Raw genomic sequence first — 16,475 nt, 5'->3', positions numbered from 1 at the left:
CCACCCCAAACCCCGCTTTGCATCCAGCATTTATAATGGCGTTATAAATGAAAAACACTTTTTAATATATTTAAGGGGGGGAGGTCACACTCAGGGGCTTGCTGTGTGAAAGGGGTCATCAGTACAAAAGTTTGAGAATCACTGATACAAAGCATCTACAGTTGGGGCTGAGAAGACGTGTAAGATTTAGTACTGGTGGACTCTGCAAGGTTCAGGAATTTTGGCCTCTATCTTGCAGAGTTAAGCATGTGATTAACTTTACACTCTGGAGTCATCCCATTTAACTTAAATGTACTACTCACATGCATTAATTTAAGCACAAGTGTATGTCTTTGGAGGATTGGAGTCCTGATTGCAAAGTCAAAGTACAGACAGAATGAAACTGTAAAAGGAGCTGGGAAAATTCTAAAGCTGGGAACTTAGAATAACATGGGTTGTGTTGTGTCCTGATTTAGTTTTAGGAAATTAAGAGTTGGTCCTTGCCTGAGACTCAGAGACTGGAATAGCTGGATCTAAATATATGTCAACAAAGTAAATTTATGGTAACTATAGAAGGCCTGGTCTGTTCCCACATAAGTTATCATGATTTGGAACTCTGGAATTTTTAACTGTGTGAATTTCAGCTCTTTCCAATTATTAAAGCTCAAGTTTAAGGTACAGCATTGGGGGGGGGAGGGCATTTGCTTTTAACAACAAAGGATGCTAGAGCACTACTAGAAAATCCTTTACCTACAGATGGATTATATTTACATAAACATATTCCCACACAGAGACCAATGACTGTAATTAGAAACCATGTAGGTTTTAAAAATTCCTACTTATAAAGTAGGAAATCTTACCATTTAAAAAATGTTTTCTACAATAGGCCGCCATTATGATAACGGGCCCTGCGATGTTTAAATTCAAACCAGTAACACTGTTTTCATGGTTTGTACAGTGCTGCATTCCTAGCGTACACTCTTTCTTTTCTTTCTTTTTTTTTTGCCTCAGTCCTGTAGTTGGACTGCACAGGCACAAAGGTCTATTTGCTTAGATCCCGGTGCACAACTGAAAACTTTGTAAAGTAATAGCTGAAGAACATTACATAATTATTCCCATTTTTGTTTCATTCAACTCCCACCATGGTTCCCAGTACGCTGCTATGTTGGTTTCTGTGAAGAAACTAAAGATTTACCAGAAAGACAAGGTGGGTAAGTTAATATCTTTTTTTGGACCAACTTCTGTGGGTGGAAAGAGACAAGGTTCAAGCAACAACACAGGGCTGCTTCTTCAAGATCAAAATAAGAACTCTGTGTTGCTCAGAAGTTGGTTCAATAAAAGATATTACCTAACCCATCTTGTCTCTCTAATAACCTGGTACCAACAGGGCTACACTGCTACAGATTTACTAGTCCTTTATAGATAGGGCTTCTGATTTTAGGTCTTAACTGATAAACCCCAATAAAAAAAACCCAATAAAAAAAATGAAATTCGTGTTTATCCAATAGTTACTGGAAAAACACTGGAAATGGTTGCTTCTAAGGGCGTGTCCACATAAAGCAGTAATACGGTGAATGGGGGTGTGATTTCTAAAGTGCGCTAATATGTTGCACATTAGTCAGAGCGAACTAAAGGTCCCTAGTGTGCTTTAACATAGTGCTGTTTGAAACAGTACTACGTGAAAGTGCACTATGGAACATTACAAAGAGATTACTAATTACAGTATGCACTGATGTAGGTTGTCTACATTACTCATTACAGTATATACTGTAAAGAGAGCCAAGAAACCCCCAATTTTTGGACATCCACACAAAAGTCAAACTGCTAAAAAATAACCCTGAAAAATGACATTAATAAACTTGAAAACAGAAGCCCTACTTATAGAGAACTGTGAAAAATGTTTTAATCCCCTGCAGTTCTGCTTCAACACTATATTTTTTCTGTATTTCTTTTCCATTATTTGTTTTAACCTTTATGAAAACTGGATCTTTGTATCTTAAAAGTGTGTAATTCTTGGTGGCATCAAAATTTCCACAGCATCCAATTGTGATGCTACTAATGATTATGATTTAAGATGAGGAATAAAACAGATGCACAGAAACTCTTAGGGCCTAATACTGCCACCCTTACTTATGCTGAATAGTTTGTTGTTGTTAAGTAATCATAATGGAATTACTGAAGAAGTAAGATACCATAACAGTATGGTGGCAGAATCCAGCCCATAGTAACCAAGCCCTCCCTCCCCCATACTCTTATCAGGGGAAGAAAGAAATACAAAACATTTGATACATAAGCAAATTCCTTTCAATTATTTTCAAAAGTTTTCATATGTCAGTAGCTCTTCAATATCACTGTTGACATCAAGGGAAAAGTAGTATATAGGGAATACAACCCCTTCCTTTCATGCACCCAAGACTTAAGCAAAGTATGTATCACCTTACTTTCATTAGAAATTTGTGGTTTTAAAAAGGCTTTATATTTTAACCACAGCTTCAGTGAAATACAGTACCAATACACTTCCCATTGAAGGCAGCTTCAATTCGAGCATTGCTCCAATTCTATTTGAAGAAGCACAGCACAGAAGTAAGATATTGGTGAGTGCCTCTTCTCAAGGTGGCAAAATCTTGCTCTGGCCATCGGTTAAAAAAAAGGAAAAACAAACAACGCCCTCAATCCTCATCTTACTTAGGCAAAAAAGCCCAGTGACTCCTTTCTAATAATCGATCTGAAGTCAATGGGAATTTTGATAAAGCCTTCGGGATTTGTCCATTTGTGATGTAAGCAACTCTATGCACGGACATCGCTGCTGCTGAAGGCTGAATAAAATACAATACATAAACTTCCTAAGAGTTTGATACTGCAGCCAGTGATAGTTTGGCCTATGAAGAAAGGGAGTGCAGGGTTGAGGCTACAGTAGTGTGGGTTGTTTAATAGGTGTTTGCAAAGCGCTTTGAGATCCTGGCACGGGGCTTAGTACCTGGCATCAGTTTGAAACTTAGTACCACTTGCCCCCATGCAATTAGCTTGGTCTGCAGCCTCCTTGCACCTTTCGGGGCTGCAAATCGGAGGCGAGTAAGAAAGGTGCGACTCTGCCAGCCGCTGGAGGCAGGTCCAGGCTCGAGGGAGAGGCCGGCGCAGCGTGTGGCCCTATCTCGCCGGCTTGCCCGGAGCAGGCGCGCGTCTCCCGTCTCACATTTCCTCAGCCCCGGGAAAGGCGTTGCACGGCGAGTGGCTGCTTGTGGGAAGCGCAGGAGCGGAGGGGGGGCTCACACCCTTTCCTCCCCGCCCTCCCGCCGCCAGCCAGTCGCTCAGCCTCAGAGGCACAGGCAGAGGGCGCCTGAGCCATGTCCGCCCCCTGCGGCCGCTGCTGGCGCTCAGCTCCACGCGTTGAGGAGGCTCCTGCACCCCGGACCCCGCAGCCGCTGACAGCGTCCTGCGAGCCAAGGCAGGAGACTGATTAGAGCGGCTCTGTCTCCCCCGCGCCTGCTTCGCCTAGTCCATGGGGCTGCGCCGTGTGTGTGCAGGCAGGGGGCTGCTGCTGCAGGAGGAAGCCCCATTGGTGTGAGCAGCTGCGCTCTCCCTCGCCTCTCTGCCCTGCCTCACCTCCCTGCTCCTGAGCGAGCCCGGCTCGGATGTCCGGTTTCCTGGTGGCTTTTCACCTGGCAAACTCCAGCTAACTTCGGTGAGCAATTGCAAAGCGTCCGGGCACGTTGCGAGTCCCTTGCAGGCAGCTGGTGCTGCTGCATCTTCTCCATCCCAGGGATTCTGCCGCCTTGGATATTGGGGGGAGGCAACCAACAAAGCCAAGGAGCCTCACGATTCCCCCTACACTCCTCAAGCTCCCCCCGCCCCGCCACGCACCCACCCTGCCATCCTTGCACAATGCACTTGCTGGGATTATTCTCTCTGGTTTGCTATCTGGCTGCTGCTGCTCTGCTGCTGGGACCCAGGGAGCCGGCCACCGCCGCTGCCTATGAATCCGGGCAGGGCTACTACGAGGAGGAGCCCGATTTGGGGGAAGCAAAGGTAGGTGCAACTTCCATGCCCTTGCCGCAGATGGGACACCCCTTTCTGAAGCATGTGACTCCTGGATCACTTTGTTTGCAAGTCCTTTCACGGGAGGGGAAAATATTTGAGGAAAATCTTCTAATGTTGTGGTTCTTCACGAGGCTTTTTTGGGGGCGAGGGAGGGTTTGAAATTTACAAGTTGGTGGATTGTTGCAGGTGATACAAATCTGTTTAAAATAAATGGAGGCACCTGATATTAAGAATTAAACCCAGAGGCTCAGCTCACGTAATAAGTGAATGTAGCGATCACCCTTTTTATTGTTACTCTAATATATGGGTTGTACAGTGTCCTCAGTGCTGTACAGCGGAGAAGTAGCCCCACTTCTTGCCCCCGAGAACTAGATTGTCAATTCCAGTCACTAGCAAACCAAAATCTTCTGTTATGCAATTGGCTTGGTGTTGGCAGTGAGGTGGATCACTGATATATGTGAGGTTTCTTCGTCAAGGGCAAAGCTGCAGGGTGCCATGTGGGTTTGTGTCCTTGGAGTGGATGCGTGTGGATTCTTGAAACTGTCCGATTTGGATCTGAGTAAGTTTTTTGGGTGCATTTCGAGAAACTGGTGTGTTTGGGAATGATATGATGGGAGCAAATACATAGGCATAATAACAAAAACTCATATTGTTTCTATCTTCTGGAGGTCTGTTTTGGAGTTTCTGAAATCTGTAATGATTTACTGAAGGACAACATAGTTTGCGAGGGTGTAACTTGACCCTTGAATATGAAAGTGCTGCCCAGACATACAGTTAAGATTTCAGAGAAATTCTTGGTTTCCACAGGCAGAAGATTCTTAAATTTGTATTAATTTGTGTTAGTATCTTCAGATTTAGAATGTAAGTACCTTGGAACTAGTATTATGTCTTCTATGTCTTGTGCAGCTAGCTCCCAGCACTGTCAATGCAGAAAAAGGACATACAGTATATGATTGTGTAAGCATGTGACATTGCTATGAAGGCTTCAGTTTCTAAACTCTTTATTAGATTACCTTTAAGTAGTGCAGTGTTAAAGTTGTGACACACACATCAATAGCAATAATGACACTATATCTTTAATTCATTACAGTATGGAAAACTAGACCAAAATATATTAGTTAACATACAGAATATATGCCTTCACTTTGAAGTTGGCTTTTGTTTTTGATCTGTTTGACACAATTAGCTTTATTGAACATATACTCTAATGACCTTTTATTAAACCTGTATAAAACAGTATATCAGGCTTATAAAACATGTTACAGCGTTGACATAGAAAAAAACATGGTTATGTATATTTGGTTTATAAAGCATATTAGTTAAACTAATATTATGTTCAAGCTGTAGACTCCATGTATTGCATGCATTCTTTGTTTTGCATTTCTAAATATATACTAAAATTCTGTATGACAGAAGTTACTGTGCATGCTGTACCACTTTAACAAAGTCTGGACGTTTTTATAACCCCTTGGGATTTAGAAATTTATTTTCTTTTAATTTTAAATCCTAAAAATTAGTCAAACTGTATTATGAGCTAAATGCTTGTCAAATATTTTTTAATCCAAGTAATTTAAATCCAAGTAATATGAACACAAAATCAATCAACTGATTTTATCACTAATACTATTTCTAAAACTTTTTAATATTTGATACAGGGGAAATCCAATCCTTCCTAGTTAAACGGTATAAACCAGTTATTAACTCAGAGTGGAATTAATGACTGAGTTATAAACCTATGAAAGTACTTTATCATAGTTATATTGAAAATGCTGAAATAAGCATGGTGGTTTCTAAAAGTGCGGGAGCGACATACGTTTGGTAGAACAGTGAAGAAATGCTCCTGAAAGTTGAATATTGTTGTATGTCTACATGCCCATGTTATAGATTATCCATTCTATTTCTTACAAGTTTTAAAGTGATTGCAGAATCTTAAATAGTCACCATTGTGCTGCAGTTTGCAAAAGTACCAGGGTTTAGTGGAAAACTTGGAGCAATGAGGAAACTGAAGAAAGAAAGAGAATCAGAAATGGGAAGCAGGTAGGAAAGCAGGTGTCAGGTTGATCATATTAACAGAAGAGATTTTTGTATCTGACTAGAGGTGAGGGGTATAGGGATAGATGCTGTGTTTGTGCCTGGATCTTTAGGGTTTAATCTGGCAAGTTTTAGGCACCTTAGACGTTCTTACTCATGAGTAATCCTGTTCATTTCATTTGGACTACTCTGGTGAGGAAAATCTGCAGGATTGGGTCCCCATTAACTATTTCTCCCTGTGAGATGAAAGAAGGTTTCAGTGAATTTCTGAAGGAATTAAAAAAGATTAGATAAGTAAACTGTACATAATTATTTCAAAGAAAATATGATTAAGTTGTGATCATATAAGTTATTTACTTGAACTTTCTCAACTCATGGAAAATGAGTGCCTCTTGTCTTCACAGGTAATACTTAGTCCTGCCATGTGTGCAGGAGACTGGACTAGATGACCTCTCGAGATCCTTTCCAGTCCTATGATTCTATGATTTGTGTGAAATCTGAAATTATTTTAAATTTACATTACATATCCTTTACTTTACATATGAAGTTGAGATGAGCACATATAACTACACTGTCTTTTTCAAAAACGTTTACTATGATAGTTTTGTTCCCATTGGTATAAAAGTATACAGAGGTCTATCCTGTTTTCAATGTAGATGACTCAGTGAAAGTTGGAACTTGTCCTAGACATTTGCAGTTAACTGAATGTCAGTTATAGATAAATTATAGTTATTTTTCATATATTGCTGCCTCAAGCACATGTGGTGCAGCAAGTGGACACTGATAAGCTAGAGCAATAGTGTCCAACCTTTTCAGCCTGAGGGAACCGTACTTTTGAGACAGATTCTCTTAGCATCACAAAAACAACAGAATCAACCTACAAGTCCCCTGCTACGGATTTCCCCCCGAAGGTGTAGAGCTGGTGTAACTAGCCTCTGTGCTTCCCTCTCCACAGCCCTGGCATAGGGGGAGTGACTGAGGCAATGTTATGCTTCAAATAAACCACAGCTGACTCACGGTCCCTTGGGAACCACTGCCAGCTGGGATAAGCTAGAACAGCCACTGATTATGCACAGCAGACACCAGGGCTGTTAGAAGAGCACAGCAGGGCGCGCTGTGCATCAGAGAAGCTTTGAAAACCAGTTTCATGACTGGCCAGGCTATGGTGTGAAAGTTCTGTTTGTTTCTCCTTGATGAAAACCCGCTTGGTTCACTCTACTTCCCTGAAAGCCAACCGAGACCTCCCCCGTTTGATCTCCGCTTGCAGAGGCAATAAAATAGAATAAATAAATGGAGATATCCTATCTCCTAGAACTGGAAGGGACCTTGAAAGGTCCTTCACTAGCAGGACCAAGTACTGATTTTGCCCCAGATCCCTAAGTAGCCCCCTCAAGGATTGAACTCACAACTCTGGGTTTAGCAGGCTAATGCTCAAACCACTGAGCTATGCCTCCCCCCTCCCCAATAAAGTCATTGTTGTTTCAAATTCATGCATTCTTTATTAATTCGTCACACAATTAGGGGGATAACTGCCAAGGTAGCCCGGGAGGGGTAGGGAAGGAGGGAAGCACAAGGGTGGGGTAGTTGTAGGGGCACCTCCTAGAATGGCGAGCAGCTCATCATAGAAGCGGCATGTCTGGGGCTGTGACCCGGAGCGGCCGTTTGCCTCTCTGGTTCTCTGGTAGGCTTGCCTGAGCTCCTTAAGTTTCACGTGGCACTGCTGCAGGTCCCTGTTATAACCTCTGTCCTTCATGCCCTGGAGATTTTTTCAAATATTCCGTCATTTCGTCTTTTGGAACGGAGTTTGGATAGCACGGATTCATCTCCCCATACAGCGTTCAGATGCAGTACCTCCCGTTTGGTTCATGCTGGAGCTCTTTTACGATTCTGGGACTCCATGGTCACCTGTGCTGATGAGCTATGTATGGTCGCCTGTGCTGATCAGCTCGCCATGCTGGCCAAACAGGAAACGAAATTCAAAAGTTCGCGGGGCTTTTCCTGTCTACCTGGCCAGTGCATCTGAGTTGAGAGTGCCATCCAGAGTGGTCACAATGGAGCACTCTGGGATAGCTCCCGGAGGCCAATACCATCGAATTGCATCCACACTACCCCAAATTCGACCCAGCAGGGTCGATTTCAGCTCTAATCCCCTCATCAGGGAGGAGTACAGAAATTGATTTTAAGACCCTTTAAGTCAACAAAAATGGCTTCGTCGTGTGGATGGGTGCAGGGTTAAATCGACCTAATGCTGCTAAATTCGACCTAAACTCGTAGTATAGACCAGGGCTCAGAGTATGTCTATGCTGGCAGAGTTACATCACTGGAAATTACATCACTGCTCAGAGAGAGCTGAAGGGAAACCGCTGTTGTGTGTTCACTCTGTCAGCTTCCTACGCAATAGCGTATTCACACTTGTACTTGCATTGGTATTTGGAGCGGTGTACTCTGGGCAGCTATCCCACAGAGCATCTCTTCCTCTTCTGCTGCTAAGAATTGTGGGAAGGCGGAGAGGGTCGTGGGGCATCCTGGGTCCAGTCCCAATGCCCCGTGATGCATTGCTTCGCATCCCAGCAATCCCTGTGCTTCCATCCGCATTTGGCTCCACCTTTCAATGGTTTGTGTACTGCGCTCTCTGCTTCTTTGTTCTGCAGGAATGGATCCCGCACTGTTGACCAATATGCTGCTTGCTCTCACTAACACATCACAAGTGGCAGTGGAGTTATTCCTTAAACTACAAAGGCAAGAGGAGTTCAGCATTGATCTTGCCACACGTAGTAGCTATGACACGAGATTGTTTGTGGCATTCATGGAGGTGCTGACCATAGTGGAACGCCGCTTTTGGGCTCTGGAAACAGGTACTGAGTGGTGGGATCACATCATGATGCACATCTGGGATGATGAGTAGTGGCTGCAGAACTTTTGGATGAGGAAAGTCACACTCATGGGACTGTGTAATAAGCTCGCCTCAGCCCTGTGGCATAAGAACACACGAATGAGAGCTGCCCGGTCGTTGGAGAAGTACGTGGCAATTGCACTGTGGAAGCTGTCTATCCCAGACTGCTACCGATCAGTTGCTAACCAGTTTGGAGTGGGAAAGTTGACTGTTGGACTCATGTTGACAGAAGTCTGCAAGGCCATTAATCGCATCCTGCTCCGAAAGATCGTGATTCTGGGCAATGTGCCTGTACTTGCACAAATGGGCTTTCCTAACTGCGGAGGGGTGATAGATGGCACGTATATTCCAATTCTGGCACCAGACCACCTAGCCACCGAGTATATTAATCAGAAGGGGTATTTCTCTATGGTTCTCCAGACGCTTGTGGATCACTGTGGGCGTTTCACGGACATTAACACAGGCTGGTACAGAAAGGTGCATGACGCCACATATCTTTCGGAACCCTGGCCTGTTCAGGAAGCTGCAAGCAGGGACTTTCTTCCCAGATCAGAAGATTCCTGTAGGGGAAGTCGAAATGCCCATTGTGATCCTGGGAAACCCTGCCTACTCCTTAATGCCGTGGCTTATGAAGCCATACGTGGGAACCATGACAGCAGCAAGGAGAGGTTCAACAACAGGATGAGCAAGTGCAGAATGACTGTTGAGTGTGCTTTTGGACATTTAAAGGCCTGCTGGCATTGCCTATAAGGGGGGCTGGAACTGACCGATGACAGTATTCCTATGCTTATCACCGCGTGCTGTATGCTCCATAAGATTTGTGAAGGGAAGGGTGAAAGCTTCACTCAGGGCTGGACTGCAGAGGCTCAGCGCCTAGAGGCTGAATTTGAACAGCCAGAGACCAGGGCTATTAGAGGGGTGCAGCGCGGGGCCATAAGGATCAGGGATGCCTTGAGACAGCAATTTGAAGCTGAAATCCACTAATATTTGTTGCTATGCTTGGGAATGCAGTGCTTGTAATGCTAGGAGGTGATTGTGATTGGTGCAGACGATGCAATGTGAAGGTTTAAGAAAATGGCCTGTTGCTTTGCTGGGCTCTTTGCTTTCAATTAATGGAATAAAGATTGCTTTCAAACCAAAACAATTCTTTTATTTAAAAACGGAGGAGAGAGACAAACAAAAAAACACATCCGCACCGTGGGGGATGGGAGAAGAGAGCATCCCAGGAGGAGGTGGGGTCCGAGGATGGTTAAAGATTTGTGTATGTGCAGGTATTATATGCAACCTTGTCCTTTGGAGTACAGTGCAGCGGGTACTGTACTTCAGCATGGCTAAACTGCAGAGGGGACGGGTGTTGAGGACAGTGGGTACTGGGAGGTGGACTGTGATGGGGCAGGAGTGGAACGTAGCGGGTACAGACTGGAGCCAGGAAGTTGATAAGAGACTGTTGGCGGTGTCTGTAGGGCGCATGGGAAACGTTTAAGAGCCGCTCCATGGCTTCGTTCTGGCGTGCCGCATTCTCCTTTTGGTCCCTCTTCTCGCTGTCCCGTTACTCCTTGTTTTTCGGCCGCAGAGTTCTGCATGATGTCATGCAGAAAGTCCTCTTTTGTTTTTCGTGGCCGCTTTCTAATTCTGTGCAGCTGTTCAGCCGGCAATAGCAAAGGGGGAGGCTGGGCTCCCAAGGTCATATCTGTGAAGCCAAAATGCAATATTTTACAGAAGCAGTATTGTTTGCAACACATAGACCACTGATTCAGTGATTTAAAACACAGCCACTATTCACATACCTGTCACTAACTGGCTGACCCCAAGGAAGCACATACGAGCCACAAGACCCCAAAATGGTGAGTAACAGCAGGGGCAGGGAAAATCAGTGTTCCAAGACCATACTGTACACTGGGCATGTGGTTCTTGGGGAAAGCCAGCACTGTGTGTGGGGTGGGAGCTTATAATCATTACTGTCCCCACATTTTCCCCAGGCTGTGTTCATTATGGAAGAAATCTTGCTGCTGAGGCTGAGCAGGGAATCAAGAAAGGGTCTTCTCCAAGACTGCAGCTTCCACCCTGACCCATATGCGGCTTGCCTGTTTGCAGCAATGGTCGCCCCTCCCCTCCCTTGCCTTCCCCCCCCCCTCCCCCCCCCGTGATGGCAGAGTGGCACAGGAAAGTTACCCTTAATGGGGCAAGAAAGAAAGCAGCTCTGCCAAAGAACCTGCTGCAGCAGATTGCCCAGTATCTCCATGAGAGTTTCGTGGAGATCTCTGAGGTAGATTCCCGTGAAGTGAGGGAGTCAATCAACACCCTGTTCCACCGCTCAGACTAGGCATGTGGCGGTATGTACATCATACAGACACAAGCCTCCTTTCTGCAACCCCCTGCACCCCAAAAACTCGCTTCAGCGATTCCCAAAATCAAAGCCACTTACTAGGGGCCTCCTCTCCTGTTTGTGCTTCACCAAGCTCCGCCAGCTGTGAGTGGCTAGCCTCCTCTGGGATAGAGAAGAGTTCTGGGCTGCATGCATCTCTGACCTCCGAGTTGTCCTCTGCCTCTGGGTCCCCCTCCACATCCTCGTCCAAGATTTCCTCCTCCTGGCTCGGTCCACTCTCGACTGGCATGCAAGCCACCGAAGTATCCACAGTGGAGTATTCTCAGTGGAGGTGGGGTCACCACCGAGTATCACGTCCAGCTCTTTGTAGAACCACCAGCTCGTGGGCGCAGCACCAGAGCAGCAGTTTGCCTCTCACGCCTTGTGACAGGCATTCTGCAGCACTTTCACTTTGATCCTGTACTGCAGTGTAGTCTGGTCATGGCCCCTTTCTGTCATGCATCGTGAAATCTGTCCGCAGGTATCATAATTCTTATGGCTGGAGCGCAGCTGGGCCTGGAAAGCCTCCTCTCCCCAAATGCTGATGAGGTCCAGCAGCTCGGCATTGCTCCAAGCGGGGGATCGCCTGGTCCATGGAGCAGGAATGGTCACCATGGAAAGATGCACTGAGACCACTGCACATGTCACTGAGCAAACAGGAAGGGGACTTTCAAAATTCCCAAGGAATTTAAGGGGTGGGGCTCACGGTTGATCACCTGAGGACAGGGCAGGGCAGTAGAGTTCAAACCGATGACCAGAGAGGCGAGAACAGGCGAGAATGGGACACCTCCCAGAGGCCAATTGCAACTCTGTAATCGACTAGGGTGTATACACTGACACCGCAGCATTGTAGCCCTGGCATAGAAAGCTATATGCTTCTCGTTGGGGTGGGTTTTTTTACGGTGCTGCAACTATGCAATTTCTGCGCACTAAGTGGCTTGGCAGAGTGTACACCTCAGGAGTTACACTGCAGACAGCTGCTTTACTGCACAGAAACTTGCCAGTGTAGACAAGGCCTAAGAAAATAATACTTAGTTTATTGCAAATCCCATGAGACCAGATTCTCTTTACATTAGAGCAACCCCATTGAAGCCACTGGAGTTGCAGTGGTGTACCTGAGAGGAAAAGTTGACCCATGTATATTAACGTTACTTCCATCAAAGCAAATATTGAAAACTTTGCACTTGATTTTACTAGTACGCTTTTTGTAATGTTTTTCCGACTTCTGTGTATGTGACACCTGCTTTTGTTATTTTATGGCTTTTAGTTTTATCTGACAAAATTATTCCCATATGTTCTCTGAAACCTACAGTAAACTCCATTCACTGAAACAAAACCTACAGACTTGTTCTCCATCAACCGTGCACTCATGGAATCCATCAGATATTGCTAGAGATTTTCTTTTTCAAAGAAATATAAGCATTCCTTTTCCCATAGGAGTGAAGTAAACAAATGTGAGCTTTAGCAATTGACCTCTTCTTAGCAGAGGGGAAAACAGTTGACTAGCATCAAATGTTTTGAAACTTTGGCTTCCTAGGGGAAGAAATACAATAGCACCTGTCAAGAAGATCTTGTGTTTTTAATTTTATTATGGAATTACTCCTGTTCACTACATAGCAAAAGAATCCATAATGTACAGTGAATCTATACTATACATGCAAGAAGAAGGATAGAGAAGCAAATTCTTCTTTAAAATTATACCTATTCAAATCCATTTCTATGTGCAAAATAAATGGGAAATACTACAATTTCAGAGCAAGGACACTATGAATATGTGTTCTATGAGCATAAATACATAAAACTACACTATAACATTTGGTAACATTAGTTTCTGTGAAGGTGGTGAAATCAGTATGTGGGTGTTTTCTTTGTATAAGAAAAGGTTTAAAAAGGCTTTTTAAAACTCTGTCCATTCTTGCAGTGTCATAATACAGTATGTTTCTGGCAATCAGCCAATGATGAGAACATCCCAAATCTAGTAATGCTGGTCTTGAGATACTTTCTGCAAATATGATGTAGACTGAAGTAATTTGAATTTATCTGGTAGCAAGTTAAAATGAATATGTACTATGGCTGTCGATTTAATCGCCGTTAACTCACACGATTAACTAAAAAAAAACAATTGCGATTAATTGCAGTTTTAATATCATTGTTAAACAATAGAATACCATTTGAAATTTAGTAAATATCTTGGATGTTTTTCTACATTTTCAAATGTATTGATTTGACTTACAACACAGAATACAAAGTGTACAGTGCTCACTTTATATTATTTTTATTACAAATATTTGCACTGTAAAAATGATGAAATAATATTTTAGCAATCTCTTTATCGTGAAAGCATAACTTACAAATGTAGATCTTTATTTATTTATTTATTTATTTATTACATAACTGCACTCAAAAACAAAACAATGTAAAACCTCAGAGCCTACAAGTTCACTCAGTCCTACTTCTTGTGCAGCCAATCGCTATTATGGGAGATAATGCTGCCCGCTTTTTATTTACAATCTCACCTGAAAGTGAGAACAGGCATTCACATGGCACTTTCGTAGCCGGCATTGCAAGGTACAGTATTTACATGTCAGATATGCTAAACATTCATATGCCCCTTTATGCTTTGGTCACCATTCCAGAGGACATGCTTCCATGCTGATGACGCTCGTTTAAAAAAATAATGCATTAATTAAATTTGTGACTGAAATCGTTGGGGGAGAATTATATGTCTCCTGCTCTGTGTTTTACCCGCATTCTAACATATATTTCATGTTAGAGCAGTCTTGGGCAGGAGCAGCGCCAGGGTTTTTGCCACCCTAGGCGGCAGCGCTCCTCCTCTGAGCATTCAGGGGGCCTAGGTCTTCGGCGGGGGTCCTTCCGCTTCACGTCTTCGGGGCACTTCGGTGGCGGGTCCCGGAGCAAGTGAAGGACCTGCCGCCGAATTTCCGCCGAAGATCTGGAGTGGCAGGACCCCCCGCTGCCAAAGACCCAAGCCCCCTGAATGCTCAGAGGAGGAGCGCTGCCGCCAAGGGCGGCAAAAACCCTGGCGCCACTCCAGCCCAAGACTGCTCTAACAGATTTGACAAAACACAAAAAAGGTACCACCAAAAAAGGTGAGATTTTTAAAGATAGTTACAGCACTCGACCCAAGATTTAAGAACCTGAAGTGCCTTCCAAAATCTGAGAGGGACTGAGTGTGGAGCATGCTTTCAGAAGTCTTAAAAGAGCAGCACTCTGATTTGGAAACTACAGAACCCGAACCACCAAAAAAGAAAATCAACCTTCTGCTCGTGAATCTGACTCAGATGATGAAAATGAATCATGCGTTGGTCTGCACTGCTTTGGATCGTTATCGAGCAGAGAACCCATCATCAGAATGGACACGTCCTCTGGTATGGTGGTTGAAGCATGAAGGGACATATGAATCTTTAGCACATCTGGCATGTAAATATCTTGCAATGCCGGCTACAACAGTGCCTTGTGAACACTTGTTCTCACTTTCAGGTGACATTGTAAACAAGAAGCAGGCAGCATTATTTCCTGCAAATGTAAACAAACTTGTTTGTGTGAGCGATTGGCTGAAAAAGAAGTACGACTGAGTGGACTTGTAGGCTCTAAAGTTTTACTTTGTTTTATTTTTGAATGTAGTTATTTTTTGTACATAACATTACATTTGTAAATTCAAGTTTAATGATAAAGAGAGTGCACTGAAGTACTTGCATTAAGTGAACTGAAAAATACTATTTCTTTTTACAGTGCAAATATTTTTTTATTTTTATTTATGAGCACTGTATACTTTGTATTCTATGTTGTAATAGAAGTCAATATATTTGAAAATGTGGAAAACATCCAAAATATTTATGTAAATGGTATTCTATTATTGTTTAACAGTGCGATAATCCCAATTAATGTTTTAATCACATGATTAATCACGATTAATGTTTTTAATCACTTGACAACCCTAATATGTACCATGCACACCTTAACCATCCACACTTTTGAAGCATATAACTAAGAAGCCCTACCTTTTACCTATGAATATTTAGCTCCCTTTGATTGTAACCACTCCTAGAAACTCTTAGGTCATGTCTTCCTCTGTTTACACATATTACCTTATGCATAAATGAAAGTTCTTACAAAAGGCTGTGCAGCCACAACAACCATCATATTAGTTGACAGTTCCAAAATGGCGATATGACCGTTCCCCTTTCTTCGAAGAAGTCTGACTTGGGAGGGATGATGGTACATTCTATCATACTAGTCCCAAGTCCCCCACATCCACTCACAGGGAAACGTTCTCTCGTCCTATCTCTGGTTAAACCTCTTTCCAGTGTGACAGCTCCACATGATGTAACCTCATAATTGCTATAGTTCTCTGTGGAGCTTTCACAGGGAAGAATCTAGAAAAGGATATGTGGAGGCCTGAGCTGTCCTCTAACTCACCTGCCTCTCCCCCTTCTCACTCCCATGACACATGAGCTTCCCACTGCCATCCTCAGATCCACAGGATTTAACCATGGAGGTACTGCATACTATTTTGCACTCCTTCCACTCTGGCCTAATCGTCCTTACTACTGAATTGGTCAGGTTGTGAAGAAGGGTTATCTGTATGGCACTAAGGGCCTGTACATACCTTACTCCTGCGTATAACGAGGGCAGCATTTGGCTATATACTGATACAAGTGCCTCAGCTCTGAGATGAATTTTGCCCTTTAAATGTTTACAAAAAGTTTCACAACGGTTATGCAACAATTCTTAGCTTCATCCTTAGAGTGGAAATAAATAAATTCAATTTGCCACTTGTTGCCAATTCTAAAGTTCATACTGAAAGGTAACAATATGATCTCTTTACCCAGACAGGATTAGATTGATAAAGTACAGAACATTCTTTCTCCTCTCTCCCCTCCCCCCCCCGTCTCTTTTTTTGCAATGGAAAACTTGAGTTCCCTTTCTCTTGTCCTAGTTTTAATCCCAGCTGAGACAGATCTTTCTTAATAACAGCTTATTCTAAAGAGCTGCCAATTTATATATAATGCAAAGTGGCTTTAACTACTTCTAGTGCATGGTCAGGATTAAAAATAGTGTGGATAATGTGGATTTCAACTGCTCTCCCCACTCCAGCTTTCTCTAGGTTTCTAATCTATGGGAAAAAATATAGATTTGGTGGCAAAA

General features: G+C 43.6%; 1 protein-coding gene across 2 annotated transcripts in view; it reads left to right on the top strand.

Annotated features, from left to right (window-relative positions):
- The first annotated feature begins 3,179 nt into the window (after positions 1-3,179).
- Positions 3,180-16,475, top strand: part of VEGFC (vascular endothelial growth factor C) — a 121,531-nt gene continuing 108,235 nt past the window's right edge. Inside the window, exon 1 of one of the 2 annotated variants that reach the window (XM_034772565.1) lies at positions 3,180-4,005. In XM_034772565.1, the coding sequence (XP_034628456.1) occupies positions 3,862-4,005 (144 nt within the window). In that variant the 5' untranslated portion in view covers positions 3,180-3,861. Of the gene's footprint in view, positions 4,006-4,452; positions 4,577-16,475 lie in introns of those variants that run through there. The other variant, XM_034772566.1, reaches the window with a different exon arrangement.

The sequence above is a fragment of the Trachemys scripta genome, chromosome 5 (genome assembly GCF_013100865.1).
Source record: "Trachemys scripta elegans isolate TJP31775 chromosome 5, CAS_Tse_1.0, whole genome shotgun sequence".
Classification (NCBI taxonomy): domain Eukaryota; kingdom Metazoa; phylum Chordata; order Testudines; family Emydidae; genus Trachemys; species Trachemys scripta.
This window is presented reverse-complemented; position numbering and strand designations above follow the sequence as displayed.